This window comes from Podarcis muralis, chromosome 2 (genome assembly GCF_964188315.1).
Source record: "Podarcis muralis chromosome 2, rPodMur119.hap1.1, whole genome shotgun sequence".
Lineage (NCBI taxonomy): Eukaryota > Metazoa > Chordata > Lepidosauria > Squamata > Lacertidae > Podarcis > Podarcis muralis.
In genome coordinates, this window is record NC_135656.1 from 24,893,301 (window position 1) to 24,910,593 (window position 17,293).

Consider the following 17,293-nt stretch of genomic DNA (forward strand, 5'->3'; position numbering starts at 1 on the left):
CTTTACCTTTACCTATTAGGGAGTCTGAATTATGCACTGGTCTCTGGTATTATGAGTATGGTTGCATTGCTCAGTTTCAGGAGACTGGCAAGCACAACTAATTGTTCTACACAGGCTCTGCTCTTTTGGCACTGGGCTTTTCAGTTTATTGTTTGGCTCTGTCCCTGGGTGCACGAATTCTACCTGTGGGCAGCAATTCGTGACAGCCGTGCTCAGCGCCCTCCCTGCAGGCCCCCACCTCTGTATCACTAGGGTGTGGCACTGAGTGCACTAGCTCCTACCCCCTGGACTCTTATCCCTGAGCTTTAGTCAGGTCCTGAGATGAGAACTATACATGTGACTGAGCTCACATGCACACCATAGATTTCAAGCAAATGACTTCCTCCAAAGAACCCGGGAACTGTAGTTTGTTGAGGATGTTGGGAGCTGTAGCGTTGCGATCAGTTCTTGTGATCCATAGAACGGTAGACTTGGAAGGGACCCCGAGGGCCATTTAGTCCAATCCCTACAATGTGTTTGAAATGCATAGCACGGGGCAATACTTAAAATCATAATCGCAATATTTTTAATAGCAGCGAAGTAGAAATTAAAAGACCGGAGATTTGTTGATCCGGAGAAATCCTGGTTCGTCCGCCAGTCTTTTAAAAGTACAGTGGTACCTCGGGTTAAGTACTTAATTCGTTCCGGAGGTCCGTTCTTAACCTGAAACTGTTCTTAACCTGAAGCACCACTTTAGCTAATGGGGCCTCCTGCTGCCGCCGCGCCACTGGAGCAAGATTTCTGTTCTCATCCTGAAGCAAAGTTCTTAACCCGAGGTACTATTTCTGGGTTAGCGGAGTCTGTAACCTGAAGCGTATGTAACCCGAGGTACCACTGTAACCTGTAATTGAAGAGAACGCAAAACAACCTGCATTTTCAAAATATTGTCACCAAACAATACGGAGTGCCTCCATTTAGATGGCAAGAACGTCTTTATTGAGGGAAACACCACTGTTTATCTTGGGCAGTGTGTCTTGCTTGCATGTATGTGTTTAGACTAAAAGCTTAAGGCAAATTAATTCAGAAGATGCTCAACGGCTAGTCATGCTGATATTTCTGTATAGTGACAATATTCTTCCGAGAGGCTGAGCATTCCCTGGTATATGTACAACCATGCGAGGCGAGGGGTCGCCACTGTTGGAGGCAGACTGCTAGACTGCAGTACGGCAATTCCTATGTTATGAAACTGCCATTGGATAGACACGAAGTCTCGCAACGTGGTTGCATGCTCGCTCTGCTAGGCAATGCTTCTCTGCAGCTTTCCGATTACATAGCAGAAGACTGTGCGCGGCCGTTTCCATTTCCTGCTTACATTTTCCAGTGGGATCTGTGCGCCCCCGCTGCACAGCAGTCGCCTCCAAGTAGATGGCTCCGTGTATCTTAATCCCACCCACCTCCCTCCTCGAGCGTGAAGACAACGGAGTCTCCTTAAAGAAGCTCTCAATGGGCTGTCCGGATGAACTACATTACCCACAAACCAACGCGCTGCTCGTAGAAAGGACGTCTGCGCACTAAGGCACTCGGATCCAAGTTTGGAGCTTTTAGCTGCCAGTCCTGGCCCATCATGTAGGTGCAGCAGAGCCTTCCTTACCATTGCAATAGGGGGTGAAAACCCACTTTGCAATCTGTTTTGCAAGGTGTGCAATTGCAGTTCCTTCCTCTGCAAGGAGATCTGCTGCAGGGAGTCAGAAAAACTCCAGTTGCATGAAGACTGAGCGCTTGCAGTTTTCATCTTTGTTGCAAAACTAGCTACTGAAGAGAGAAGGCAAAGTCTTTTGTGTTCCCCTCCCCCATCAAAGCAGAGGGGAAAATGTCTCAGCCGAGAGGTAAGGCTCCGACTTGCGTTCCTTGCAGATATGCAAAAAGTCGTCCATGCATTATGGAATTGCATGCATGCAATTTTGGGGATGCAATTGCATTTTGAAGTTTGAGGCTTTGAATAGCTCTCAGTTGCATTTCCTGTTTAGAATGTACCTTTTTTTCCTCTCCTTGCAGACACACACTGGCGCGCGCACACACTCACGCACATACACACAGGCACACACAGTTCCTGTAAGGCAGGGCTTGCAGTTCAGCTGTGCATTGACGTTATTTGCATTCTTCTGCTGGGATTACAGAGCTCTTTTTTTTTTTTTTTTTACCTTTTGCACAGTCAGGGCAGATAAAGGCTTTTGAAGGGCTTATGCATTTAGCTGCTGTATATTTTCTTTTTTTCTTTTTCCAAAAAAGGCGAAATGCAAATCTGCAAGACAATTTACCTTGCAAATTTAAGCCAAACTTTGTATATATAAAAAAAAAAATTATCTGGAGGAAATGGAAGGTGAAACTTGAGTGGAGTTACTAAGAATTAAATATATGCCTCTGTTTCTATGGGAAAGTATTGTTCTGATGCCAATGCTGAGCTCATTTTCCACAGACCTACCCCCCCCCCCCGTCGCAAGCTGTGCGTGTAGTTTTAGGAATGGGTTTCAGAAAGTTACGCAAGGAAGTCTCCTACGTTTTCTTATACTGGAACACGGATTTCTTGGTTTGGGATGTGTGTAAATGGAAGCAGAGCAGATCTTTTTCTCAAAGTATCGGAGAAGGTTCTGTGTCCTCCTAAGGCTGGCAACACGGTTTAAAAGATGGGCAAACGTGGAAGGATAATGGACATGGAATAAAAATGTAGACAAGCGTCCCCTTCAAACTTTGTAAAGAGTAATGTTGAAAGTGGGAACTACTGTAGCCATCCTGCGTGGATCTTGCAGTTAGGGGAGGAATCTAGTTGTCTATGCATGGATATACGAATTCAGTTTTCTGGGTTTTATTACATTTTGCATTACAAATACCTGTGTTACAGAGGCTGCAGGACTTGTGGGTTTGGATTCTGTGCACAGTGGTGCAGAATGCATTTTGGGAAGCCACTTGTATGAGTTCCTTTATCGACGGCTTCATTTTTTCCCCTCGAGGGTGGTCGGGAAAGGGGGCTAGAGAGGCAATGGGTGCTAATCGCAGTGTTTAATGTCAACCCCCCCCTTCCCTAGTTGCACTTTGTGGCGGCTGAATTGCATAATTTATTCCCTATTTACTGCAGTCCTCTCTTCTGGCCAAATGGAGGCTGATTGGAAGCTCTCAGCAGAAAAGAGCCCAATAGGGGTTTTTTTTTTGCCAGTCTAAAAGGATGGCTAGCAGAGAATGTGGCACTCTTCCTTTCTCTTCGGATCCAACATGTTGATCTAGTTAGCAGCCAAGAGGGGAATCCATCATTTGATACATGGAGGAAGGAGGAAAAGGGGAGGATGTAAAAACCTGAATCTCCCTCCTCTTCTCTTGGAAAAACTGATTAAAGCTGGAGGAGAGAGACAGTGAAAAAGTACTCCTTTTTTTGAGGGACTGGATTTGTCTAAATTGAAGGGAGAAATGCACCAATTCATTCAGGTTAGATCTTGCTTTCATTCAGTTTTGTTTGCTGCCAGGATCCATCATCTTGTCTGGTAAGGCCATCATTTCCCAGCCTAGAATTCCAGTTTCCTTTCCAACTCTCATCCTGTCCACGTGAAGCATTTCCATACATATATTTAGATGTGTAGAATGCAATTTTCAAAGAGATGAGGTTGTGTGTGTTTTTTTAGGTACTATAAAGAGCACAAATGAAGCAAATGTTGGCTCCGAAAACATCTAGAGACCTTTATTTCAAAAGAATAAGGGTGTCTGTTGCAGCAGAAAGTACTGTAAGGGGTAGTGTGTTAAACCGGCAGAAAGAAAAAGGCCTAACTTTGAGGTTTGTGGGGATAACTGTATAGACGGAACTTCAGATTGTAAGCTCATTGGGGACAAGGGACTTCTCTTTTGCTCAGGTTACCCTGCAATGTTAACTGGCGGGTTGGACAACAGGGGGAGCGGAGGAAATAAAAAGCAAGGGTTACAAGGCTTCAATATAAGGGAAATACAATTGCATTTACTTGATATTTCTTTCAGCCGAGCATGAGAACTGCGGGATTCTGTGGATTATATGTTTTTGAGATGCTATAAGAGATGGAATATTTTTAAAATAATACACCTTGACAACTGTAATGGCAGAAAGGAATCTTCCTTTGGGTATGCTTTTTTAAACACAAGAGATTGAAAAAGGTAATGGTAAAGGACCCCTGGATTGTTAAGTCCAGTCAAAGGCGACTATGGGGTTGCGGTGCTCATATCGCTTTCAGGCCGAGGGAGCCGGCGTTTGTCCACAGACAGCTTTCCAGGTCATGTGGCCAGCATGAATAAACCACTTCCGGCGCAATGGAACACATGATGGAAGCCAGAGCGCATGGAAACGCTGCTGCAGCGGTACCTATTTATCTACTTGCACTGGCATGCTTTCGAATTGCTAGGTTGGCAGGAGCTGGGACCTAGCAATGGGAGCTCACCTCGTCGCGGGGATTTGAACCGCCGACCTTCTGATCGGCAAGCCCAAGAGGCTCAGTGGTTTAGACCACAGCGCCACCCGCGTCCCTAGATTAATAAAAGGAGAAGCTAGCCCCCTGCCATGCAAGTGATTCCTCAAATACAGCGTCCAAGGGGCTGTCAGATGGAGGATGGAGCAAGCTTGTTTTCTCCTAAGACCCGAACCAGTGGCTTGCAAGTTACAGTGGTACCTCAGGTTAAGTACTTAATTCGTTCCGGAGGTCTGTACTTAACCTGAAACTGTTCTTAACCTGAAGCACCACTTTAGCAAATGGGGCCTCCTGCTGCTGCTCTGCCGCCGCTGCACATTTTCTGTTCTCATCCTGAAGCAAAGTTCTTAACCCGAGGTACTGTTTCTGGGTTAGAGTATGTAACCTGAAGTGTATGTAACCTGAAGTGTATGTAACCTGAGGTACCACTGTACAAGAAAGGGGATTCCGACTAAACATCAGGAAGAACTTTCTGACAGGGTGAACTGTTTTGACTGTGGAACAGACTCCCACAAGAGATGGTGCACTCGCCTTCCTTGGAGGTTTTTAAGCAGAGGTTGGGTGGCCGTCTGTCATGGATGCATAGCTGTCAACTTTTCCCTTTTCTTGCGAGGAATCCTATTTGGAATAAGGGAATTTCCCTTAAAAAAAGGAAAACGTTGACAGCTATGCATGGATGCTTTTAGCTGAGGTTCCTGCATTGCAGATCACCCTTAGGTTACCTTTTTGATTCTGTGATTCTGTATCTTTTTATTATTATTATTACCTAAATTTCTGGTTTGTGGGGTTTTCTTTTTTATAACCACAAGCTGCTAGTCCTGACCCAAATGGGGAAAGTTGATCATGTGAAACCTTTTCCTGGGTGCCACCTCATTCTGCTAGCAAGGATGCCTGGCAGCAGTGCCAAGGCAGACTGCGTAAGGGGGACTTATCCATGGGGCAAGCCAGTTCTTCTGAAAGGGCAAGCTAATATAGGACTGTTGGCATACTTAGGCATTTCCAGGTACCCTCACCTCATGGTAAGACTGATTTAAGTGGTACTTAGCTCTCAACAGTGTTGGAATCCCCTCCCTTTAGTGCATGTATAGCTCAGTTGGTTAGAGCATAGTGCTGGTAATGCCAAGGTTGCAGGTTCGATCTCCATCCTATGGGACAGCTGCATTTTCCTGCATTGCAGGGGGTTCGACTAAGATGATCGTGAGGGTCCCTTCCAACTATACAGTTCTATGATTCTATATTATATCAGACAGGCACCGTCTCTTACTGTTCAGAGTCTCATGAAAACCTCCCTCTTCCAACAAGACCTTTAAGCCGATATCTTTCTCAGTATGTTCTGGAATTGTTCTTAGGTGTTGTAATTCAGGGGTCACCAACCTAATGACTGGGCCTGAAAATGTCCTCATGGCAAAGGCCCTAAACTGAGCTTTTAAAGAAATTATTTAAAGTAAGCCACTAGCTCTCCGAGAAAGAAATGTATAAGGGTACCATTCTAAGTGATTTCTGTGAAATTAGCCAGTCTGGCTGCTCCCACCTGTTAGTTGTTTTCAGTCAATAAATGAAATATGTCCCCTTTGAAAACCTTTTGCATACCCTGGGACGATGTGTACCACACTTTAGGAAATACGGATCTAGGCGAAAGCCATAAGGTTGCAGTACGAACCTTACTTTACTTTTGAGCGCTGTTGAATTCAGCAGGACTTAACATTGTTAGGACTGTGCTATAAATCCCGTTTTAGCTCGCAGTCTTTTTGGTTTCTGATATTGAAGCGTTCACAATTATCTCAGGGCTCCTCCAGACATCCTTCTTATTGCACATTCATCCTCACCTGTGCTCGTGATGGACTCAAATTGTTTATGCATGATGGCACTTTCAATGCAATTTGCACATGCAAATATTTCAGGGTGATTATACTGCTTTGGCTGCATTCGGTCAGGGCCCTGAAGTTTCCTGCTAAATATCTGCAACTTTTTATACTACAAATCCTTTTAGTCCCGGTTTTAATATGCTATGGTGCAAGAGCGTCTTGATGGTAATAATAATAATAATAATAATAATAATAATAATAATAATAATGAGAATACAGTCATATCTTGGTTCTCAAATGCCTTGTGACTCAAACGTTTTGCACCCGAATGCCGCAAACCTGGAAGTAAGTGTTCCGGTTTGTGAATGTTTTTTTGGAAGCCGAATGTCCGACACGTCTTCCAATTGAGTGCAGGAAGCTCCTGCAGCCAATCGGAAGCTGCCCCTTGGTTTTTGAACATTTTCGGAAGTCAAACGGACTTCGGAACAGATTCCGTTTGAGAACCAAGGTACGACTGTAATATTATTTATACTCCGCCCATCTGACTGGGTTCCAGCGAAATATAAAAACATAATAAAACGTCAAACATTAAAAACAGGGCTGCCTTCAGATAATGTGCCAAAATGTACCTACCCACTTATGTGATGTAACCACTCCCGCATAGTTCCTCTTGATGCTAGGCACCTGCTCTGGTTTAGCCCTGCAACCGCAGCCTGAACCCAAACCCTTGAAAGTGTACAAATAGAAGCATGGCATCATAGTGCAACTATCTTACACTTAGTGTAGGGGGTGAGCAATTTTTTTGGGGGGGGGGGTAGAAACACGGAAAACAGAATAGGTAGAGTTCAAGTGTGGATGCAGTGACACAGAAACTTTAGAAAGTATAAGAGAACGATAATGTGGGCTGATCTGATAGAAATCCATTTCAGATGCCCTACTAGTGGCATAGCGCTGTTTGCTGGTGCCCAGGGCATGCTGGGCAGGAGGGCTGTGCTCACACTGTGCGTGGGGGGCAGCCTAGTTGCTGATGCCATTGGAGCGACTCCACCCTTGCTGAACTGCCTGCCTGCCTGCACAGGGGGGAGCTTGGCTGGCTGGCAGGGCCCTTAGCGGACAGAGAGGAGCATCGGGCCATGCCACACTGGGGTCACCTGCATGGGTACGCCTAGTTTGTGCCCCCTCAAAAATTGTGTGCCTCCCTGGCACTCTCCATGCTGTGCACCCATGCCCTACTATTGCACCAGTGACATGTTCCTGCATACAACTGCTATTAAACAGCAGTCTGGAGGGGGCCTCAATATTCCATTAAACCCTTCTTGAACCTGGAACACTTCACAATGGAGTTCAACAGGTGTATGGCAGTTGCTTTGAGCTACCAAGTCTAATAACGCCACAGACTGCGCTTCTGAAGGGGTTGGGAGGTTCTCTTGACTTTAGCTCTTTCATAGAATCATAGAATCATAGAGTTGGAAGAGACCACAAGGGCCATCGAGTCCAACCCCCTGCCAAGCTCTTTGCTAGTTCCGTTCAGAAGAGTGGGCCGTGATCGCATTTGGTTAAGTTTTGCTTTGCTTTTGTGTGCAATCTTGATCGCGTAGCTAGCATTAAGGCAACGCGAATGACTATTTACAGAACTGGTTGCAAGAGGTTAAATACTGAAGTAATGCTCTCCATTGTTTTGTGGAAGGATAATTAGTTCTGGGTGCTTGAAATCGGCACTTAGCTGGAATTAGTCACTGAAAATTATCCCCAGGTAAAAGAGCACAGCAAAGGTTGAGCTCCAAAGTGCCCTGTGCTGGAATGGAAAGTGCTTCAGCTCATGGGGGGTGGGATGCTGGGAGAGCGAATAGGAGCTGCAGACCTTTTGCGAGTCTTCGAGGTGCATTGAGTTCCCCTGACCTTCAGGAGAGAGAGGCCTTTCGTGATAGGGAGGAAGGGTGGCAATGGGTTTCGGCAGGTTCTGTTGCACGCAGGGTATCCCCTGTGAAACCTAGCCGTGGCATATCAAGAGCAGCATCTGCTCAGGTGAAGTTTCTTTGCTCATTCAGATGTGTTCTTTATTTCACTGCTTATACCTAAGAAGCCACTTCTGTCGAAGCCCTGTGTAAGGGCTGCTTCTGCAATGGGCCTCCCTGCCTTCTCCGTCTGTGTGCCCCCGACTGCAAAATAAGTGGATCTGAGGATACCCCCCCTCCACCGCCCAGAACAGTGGTGGAGAGGAGCGATTGTTAACATTTGGCAAGCTGATGTAGTTGCCCAGACAGAACGATTGTCTTAGCTTGATGTTGAATTCCACCCAGTGTGATGGATGCCCCATATTGCATTATGCTGATACGGTAATTCCACTCTGCATCAATTTCAACTTGGGGTGGAAGGATGCAGAACCAACAAGAACATTAAAAACAAGCTTAAAATATTCCATACTTAGAAAAATGTGAACCTCTGTGACTTGTGGAATAATTAAATGCATCCTCTTCCTTTTTTTTTTTTTAAACAGTTGATAATGTGTTTGGTCTATTTATCCTTCCCTATGCACATGGAATGCACATGACTCGGGTGGTGCTGTGGGTTAAACCACAGAGCCTAGGACTTGCCCATCAGAAGGTCGGCGGTTCGAATCCCCGCGATGGGGTGAGCTCCCGTTGCTCGGTCCCTGCTCCTGCCCACCTAGCAGTTTGAAAGCACGTCAAAGTGCAAGTAGATAAATAGGTACCACTCCGGCAAGAAGGTAAATGGCGTTTCCGTGCGCTGCTCTGGTTCGTCAGAAGCGGCTTAGTCATGCTGGCCACATGACTCAGAAGTTGCACACCAGTTCCCTCGGCCAATAAAGCGAGATGAGCACCACAACTGGACCTAATGGTCAGGGGTCTCTTTACCTTTATCTGCACATGGAATAGGTTAGAAAAACCAAAAAAGCAAACGGGAGAAGAAGGCTTCTTCGTTGGTTTTCTGATTTGCGGCTTCTAATATGCGTCAAGATTTTGCATGGCTCAATCCCATTTGGATGTAACGACTTGAGAAATGGGGATGTGTAGTGGAATTCTGTGCAAGATGTGAACAGCATCTGCTGTCTTTGAAAAGTGGTAGAAAAACGGTATCCATTGCACGCATGCCAGATTTTCGTTGCAGCCGTGCCTCTTGGAATAATATTTTCTTGTAGACTGCCATGGTGATGATGTTTGTGAAAATTAAATTTAAAAATAAAATAAAATTAAATACTGGTAACCCACTGCTTGCCAGTTGCAAGGGACTGATTTTGTGCAAGTCTCTTATGTCCCTGGGATCTGGAGCTTTGCTGCACACACGATCCATGCTCTTTAGGCAAAGTTCCATCTTTCTGACTCAAGTCAGGCATGAGGTTTGAGAGTGTGTACTTGGCACAGTGACTTCTGGTAGTGGGACCCCAGTTGCATCAGCGGACCCTGCCCCATGCTGTGACGCCCCTCTTGCAGTGAGCTTACCAGGGTGGCTGAGGGCTGCTTGAATTTCCCACAGTGCCCCAGAGTGATCCTCACAGCTGCTTGCCGCTATTGGGCATCAACTCAGTGTTAGAAACTCAGATGTATTAGCTGGGTGCCAAATGGCTCCATAAGCCAAGGTTGCAGTTGCCAAAACAGATTGTCTAGTTGCCATTTTTGGGGCCAGACAGCTCAAAAGTTGTATTTTTCGATTTGACTTTTTGGTTCCTGAAATTCATTCCGATTGTGCAGATAACATATAATGGATAGAATTCTGCAGGATGTGTTGTTAGTGTGTGAAAACAGGCAAGACCCAAGGCTTCCCAGGCATGCATCTCCAGATGGTGGAGACGTTAGGCACCATCCTGGCACCTGGACATTTTTACTTGGCGGCAAGTGGTAGCTAGCCGGGTGCAAAATGCTTAGAAAGAAACTATGGCTTATCATACTGTGCAAGTTGGGCCAGCGAGATCTATGAAATGCACAAAAGCACTAGATTTATTGTAGACAATATCTTTTTGTATTGTGTATTCCATTTTTGTTAGATGCTATAAACTTTTGTAGGAGAGGTGGAAAATGTTTCAGATTTATGGAATATGAGTGGGGAATAGGAAGGCATGAAAAAGCGAAAAGAAGTTGCTCAAGTCCACTTACGTAACGTGGACACAGATCATGTTTATTCCACTTTGGTTTTTGTGTGTTGCTGGTCTTATGTCCTTGTTGATATATGAAAAACGGGTGTAAAAATGGTTTTTGATGATCATACGCTATAAGACCTAGAAAACTGCAAATAACCTCAATATCATTGCTAACGATGATTTACAGAAAATCCCTTTGCTTATTGAATTTGTAGCTTCAGACTTGCATGTGTTGTAATCTGAGCTAATACGTTTAGCAAAGGTTTAAACTTCGTGAGTTTACTCTGTAGATGATTATTGGAGTTGTTCTTTGCTGCTAAAATCTTCCTTATGGCACGATAGGGATGCTGAACATGTTTGACGGAATCACTGAATGTATCTGATATGTGGTTGGGTTTTTGTGGGGGGTTTCATCCAAGCCTACTACTACCAAGCCTAGTTTTTCCAGAGGGTCACTTTTGCCCACCCCTGTTCCTCCATTCATCTGCTGCTGTATGTCCTAAAGCAAAAGGCGATAACCTATCCCATGGTCCCCTATGGGGGACTGAACATATGGCATGACTTATGGGGCTGGCTTTGGCCCAAAGGATGCCAGCTTCTGATCCATAGACAAGTGGCTTCTATGTTCTTACATGCTAATGTGCAGTTAAATATACGTTAAAAGGCTGCCTGTAACCATTCCCATTTCATAAGTTGTTTAATGATGTCCATCACTGATACTGGACAATCTTTCCACTTCTATATTGCTGAAATACAAAGGTCCCCCCCCCCCCCCCCCGGTCTCATGAAGGTACAGTGGTACCTCGGGTTAAGAACTTAATTCATTCCAAAGGTCCGTTCTTAACCTGAAACTGTTCTTAACCTGAAGCACCACTTTAGCTAATGGGGCCTCCTGCTGCCGCTGGGCCGCCGGAGCACGATTTCTGTTCTCATTCTGGAGCAAAGTTCTTAACCCGGGGTACTATTTCTGGGTTAGCGGAGTCTGTAACCTGAAGCGTATGTAACCCGAGGTACCACTGTATATATTTTGTTTTAAGAGGCAGAACTGAACCTCTTGCATATTTAAATAATAATATTTGAAGCCATTTGGTGCTGGGGTGTCCAGAATTTAAAACCAGAAAGCTAAGTTAAAGATTGGAGAACAGAAAAATATCTCCTAAGCTGCTCACTGCCTTTGGAATGCAGAGTGGCTTGGCTGCCTAAATAGATATTGTTGCTTTGAGTTCATTCTGCCAAATGATTCTCACACCAAATTTTGATGTTTTGCAATGGGGGGTGGGGATGGGTGGGAATTTCCTGAAAGTTTGCGATCTATTCTCTGCATGCGTGTGATGCAGAGAGCCACAAACGTCGTTCTCATATGTGTGATGCCCTCTGTGTTTCTTGGCAGGTGCCAACTCATCTTGGATGCGCACCACTGGCAAGAAACAAAACATTTTAAAAGCCTTGCTGTGCACCTTAGTGGGGCTTGTATACATATAACAGCAGGAGCAGCTTGTGGGACATACTTAAATATGTTGCAAATGAAGCTAGTGCACAAAAATATTACATTGGTACACTTGCCCAAAATGAAAAGAATCTCCTGTTTCTTTTATAGCCTCCTTGCCTGGTTGTCTGGAGGAAATTCTGCAGGGAACTGGACTGGTGGCTGTTTACAAGCTTTCAATATTGCCTTTGTTTTTCATGTAACCACACAGGTCTTGGAAAAGAAAAATCCTGTGGTGTTATATCAGGTTGTATAGGCGACATACACAGAGATACCATGGGAACTGTAGCAGTTTTCCACAGTGGTCCTTTGCCGTACATGTGATTCTGGAGCTTTATTTTTTAATTTTAAAAATAAGCTGCATGCAGTGCCTGTAATGAGACAGTGGCTGCAGAGGGTGCAATTATACTTCAGATGCGTTTTAGGAAATCTTTATTTTTTTGTGACCAGCTGGTTGTGCAGTTGTGTGTGTCTATATGTCTATATCTACATGGAATTGAACCCCATTGAGTTCTGTGAAACTTACTCTCAGGAAAGAACAGGGCAGAGAAAGAATTTTCTCTCTCACTTCGGCTATTCCATAGTTGCCTTTTGCTAAACGTAGGTAAACTACTGTTGTGTACTTCAGGGTTATGGGGGAAGGTTCACAGCTTTCAGAAGAGTACCTTATAAGGTGTTCCTCCAACCCAACCCCCAGAAACCATTTGGTAATTGGATTATTACCACTCTTCCCTTTGTATTATGCAGTGCAAAGAGTCACACGCAGCAGGCATTTTGTAATGAACCTGTGAAGTGGCTGAATGAGTGAGCTAGCCTGCCTCTAGATCAGGGGTCAGCAACCTTTTTCAGCCGTGGTCCACCGTCCCTCAGACCATGTGGTGGACCGGACTATATTTTGAAAAAAAATATGAACGAATTCCTATGCCCCACAAGTAACCCAGAGATGCATTTTAAATGAAAGGACACATTCTACTCATGTAAAAACATGCTGATTCCCGGACCGTCTGCAGGCCGGATTTAGAAGGCGATTGGGCTACATCCGGCCCACGGGCCTTAGGTTGCCTACCCCTGCCCTAGATCCTGTGTATGTGTGTTTGTGTGTGTGCATGCAAGCCATGCCCTCTGCCAATGCACAAGTGGGGTCAATCTGTTCTACAATTCCAGATTCTGTGTAGCTCACCCAGACAGACACCAGTAGTCATACATTGGCTGGGAGGCTGTGGTACCTAGGGGTGGGGCTGGTCAACATACAGTGGTACCTCAGGTTAAGTACTTAATTTGTTCCGGAGGTCCGTTCTTAACCTGAAACTGTTCTTAACCTGAAGCACCACTTTAGCTAATGGGGCCTGCCGCTGCACTGCTGGAGCACAATTTCTGTTCTCATCCTGAAGCAAAGTTCTTAACCCGAGGTACTATTTCTGGGTTAGCGGAGTCGGTAACCTGAAGCGTATGTAACCTGAAGCGTATGTAACCCGAGGTACCACTGTATTCTGGAGAGTGCCCTTGGGAAGCAAATGCATGGATATGATGTGTAGGGGGCAGGCTGCAGGGGCTACTGGAGCTGACAAAACAACAAGATGGAACACAAGCAGGGTACTTACGAAGCATAAGCAGGGTACTTATGAAGATGATAGCAAGCAGTTCTTGCAGGGAATGGAGAAAGCCTGCAAAAGACGCTCTCCCAAAATTGAGCACATGCTAATGATTTCTTAGGGAAAAGGAAGCTGGTGCTGGGATTTCCAGCTGCTAAGAACAATCCAGTTGATTTGGAGCTTCTGCTAATTGATTCATTTGGCCCGTTTTGTCTGATGCTCATATATATTCCTTGTCTGCCTGTCTAGAAAACGGCAGCATTTAGATATATAAAAAATAAATGCAAAGCTCTTTATTTCCCGGGCCTGTGCAATGTGAAATTGAGCCATTCCCTTGGAGGTTAGAGGGGCAGTGGTGCTGAATTAAAATTGGATTGTTATTAATCAATCCTACGATTATGATTTCACCAAATGGCTCTGCTAGCTGTGGTCGCTTTCCTAGGGACATCGTCTGTGACCATGGCATTTCAGAAAGAACTGTGATTTCTGTCTGGTGCTTAATGGTGGGTCAGACATTGTGCGCCAAGAGTAGAAGTGCAGGGAAACACATGTGGATGTTAGTCGCTGAATTACTGGTATGGATAGCATTCAGTGTTCAGCATTAGCCAGGTGCCAGCCAGACACATTTCGCACCAGACTTTTGACCACTTGTGACCAAGTGAAGATGTTTGGGCTCCAGGAAGGCGCCTGGAATCTCCACCACCTGTGGATCACTGGATCTGTACTGTTTACACACAGAAATAACCTCCTCCTGTAGAATTCTATCAGTTACATTTTATCTGCACAATTGGGATGAATTTCTGGAACCCAGTTGCTTTTTCTGTGCAGCCTTGAGCAGGAGCAGTCACCATTAAGGAAAAGAGGTTGGAATAGGCCAATAGATACATGGACTGGATCAAGTGACCTTCTTTAAATTCTCAAAGTTCTTTACATAGTAGCTCAAGGCTGTCATCTGAGCTGGTCAGATGTTTAACTGAGAATCAATCACAGTCTGTCCACCATTTGAAAAAATAAGACTTTAGAGTGGTCTTGCCCCAAAATGACAACTGCAACCTTGGTGTATTGGAGCTATTTGGTGCTTAGCTTATACATCTTGAGTTTCTAACACTGGTAGCATTCACACTGGAAGGGCCAGTGTGACCCGTGAGTCCAGTGCAGAAGTACCCTGCTATACCACTTCCACACCACCTGCTCCTTTGACAGTTCACAAAGTGTGCACATGTGATTTTCTCCCCCACAGCTCAAGCTGTTTCTATCTCCAGGCTGCCTCTATGGAATTTGAGCATTCTGAACTTCAGACGGGCCACATGGAGCTGAAGCAACTTGGTGCAGCTGGCTGGGGATGGGCGAGAGTTTTTCTCTTTTACAATCTGTCCAAATTGAGTTGTCCGAGGGGGCAAAGTATTTTATTAAGATCTAACAGCGGGAAGTTGCCGATGTGTTCAGGAAAAGTGTAGGGGTGTGTTTGTGTGTTGGTGTTGTCTCCCCTGCCCTGTTTTCCCACTCTTTGGGCCTTTGCTCTATTTTCCAGAACTGCATTTTGTTCAACACCCAAGAGATCAGTTGCTGATCTCGGTGGTGTAAGTTGGATCCTCGCTTGCTTCTGCTGCAGCCTCTAAGGGGAGCAGTCATGCTGCTCCTCACAGGCTGTGGCCATGGTGGTCTGGCTGGGCTGTTCAGGTGGAAGGAGAGAGAGGGGCTTCCTACATCTGCCCCAAACCAACCTGAGTGATGTACCTGTGCTGGCTGCAGGAACTGACTCCCTTGATTTGTTCCATCCTTTAGGGAAAGAGCAGCCCGCAGACTTATTAGAGGAGGCACTGCAGCTTCTCCAGTTCTTGACCACAGTAAACATTCTGATGCTCAGCAGAAGAACAATCTGCTTATCTTTGCTGCATGGATGGGAAAGCTGTGTGTGTGTGTGTGTGTGTGTGTGTGTGTGTGTTTGCGTGATGAGAGACTTCTTCCTGCTCCTGAGATTTGCCTATCTCCTGTTAGTTGGGAGATGCTGGCATTTTCTCTTGTTTTCATTCGACTGATGGAAGCTTTGTTTTCTTCGCGTGTAATTTAATTCTTGCACTGTAATTCTGGTTCGTGGGCTCAGGGTCCTTGGCTGCAAAGTGGAATAAAAACAAACTTACTCCCCCAATTCCTCATGAACAGAAAAGAAAGGGAAGAGAAGAAAAATTATGTTCGTCCCCCCCATTATTTTTGTTTAAAGGGAGCAGTGGGATTATGAAACACTTTCCATTTACAGTACAGTGGTACCTCGGGTTACAGATGCTTCAGGCAACAGATGCTTCAGGTTACAGACTCCTAACCCAGAAATAGTACCTCGGGTTAAGAACTTTGCTTCAGGATGAGAACAGAAATCGTGCTCCGGCGGCGCAGCAGCAGCGGGAGGCCCCATTAGCTAAAGTGGTGCTTCAGGTTAAAAACAGTTTCAGGTTAAGAACGGACCTCCGGAACTAATTAAGTTCTTAACCCGATGTACCACTGTATGTGCATCTTCACCCTGCTTCCATTTGCCCAGAGTGCACAGGCACAAAAGTTCTCTCATGAAATTTATCATTACGTAACTGCTTGACGTGAGACCTACTGGCATTTTTTATTTATTCCAGGGAAGAGCCCTTTTCATTGAGCACCTCGATGCTCACCGCACTGTGAACGCTTAAGGCTGCAGTTCTTCTGTTGGGAGTTTTCTATGGACTTCAGTAGGAGTAGGATTGAAGAACATAACAGCTGATCTGATTGGACGCTCGGGCACCTCTTTTTAAAAAAATGCAGAGATGACATAGGGTGAAACCACAAATGCTCTGTATATATTTGTGAGAGAGGAAATGGTGGCCTTTTGCGTGGTTGCTGCTTTTGTGTGGCTGTGTTTTCCACCCAGCCGCAGGGGCTGGGAGGCGACCTAGAAAGCGCAGAAGACATGATATCTCCCCACAACAGTTATGCCAGTCTCGAGGAAAGGGCCCACACCATCTGTTTTGCCTGTCCCACCCACTTCCCCGTTTTAAATACTGACTTGCATTGCTCCAGGACTTCAGCACCTGGAAGCAGTCAATGCGCTGCAGCTAGAAGAATTTTCCTGGGGTGTATTTGGGCATTCAGATACAGTGCTTCTGATTTAAGAGGCAGCGCATAGAATTATAAAATGGTAGAGCTGGAAGGGTCCCTGAGGGTCATCTAGTCCAACCCCCTGCAATGAAGAATCTTTTGCCCAAAAGATTAGGGATTGGGAACCTGTGACCCTGTTGCTGGACTCCCAACTCGCATCGTTTTCAGCCAGGATGGCCAATGGGAGTTGTCATCCATCAACATTTGGAGGATGGAAAGTTATTGAACATTGATGGTACAGTGGTACCTCGAGTTACATATGCTTCAGGTTACAGACTCCGCTAACCCAGAAATAGTACCTCGGGTTAAGAACTTTGCTTCAGGATGAGAACAGAAATCGTGCTCCGGCGGCCTGGCAGCAGCAGGAGGCCCCGTTAGCTAAAGTGGTACCTCAGGTTAAAAACAGTTTCAGGTTAAGAACAGACCTCCGGAACGGATTAAGTACTTAACCCGAGGTACCACTGTATTACAATACCATCAGTTACATGAAATGTTTAAATTAGATAGAAAAAAATGGTTTTGTGGACCGAAGTTCACAATTCGAAAAAGAACTGCTGCAAAACAAAGAGACACTTTTGTCTAAAATGTATAATTTGTTATTAGACTGGGAAACAAAAGACGAGCTTGTTAAAGCCACAATGACACACTGGGCAATAGATATAGGACACAATGTACCGTATTTTTCACCTTATAGGGCGCACTGGCCCATAGGGCACACCTAGTTTTTTTTGGGGGGA

General features: G+C 45.3%; 1 protein-coding gene across 2 annotated transcripts in view; it reads left to right on the top strand.

Annotated features, from left to right (window-relative positions):
- Positions 1–1,544: 1,544 nt before the first annotated feature.
- MAP2K6 (mitogen-activated protein kinase kinase 6) overlaps positions 1,545–17,293 on the top strand; it is an 83,164-nt gene continuing 67,415 nt past the window's right edge. Inside the window, exon 1 of one of the 2 annotated variants that reach the window (XM_028713752.2) lies at positions 1,545–1,865. In XM_028713752.2, coding sequence (XP_028569585.1) covers positions 1,850–1,865 — 16 coding nt within the window. In that variant the 5' untranslated portion in view covers positions 1,545–1,849. The remainder of the gene's footprint in view (positions 1,866–17,293) is intronic. The other variant, XM_028713762.2, reaches the window with a different exon arrangement.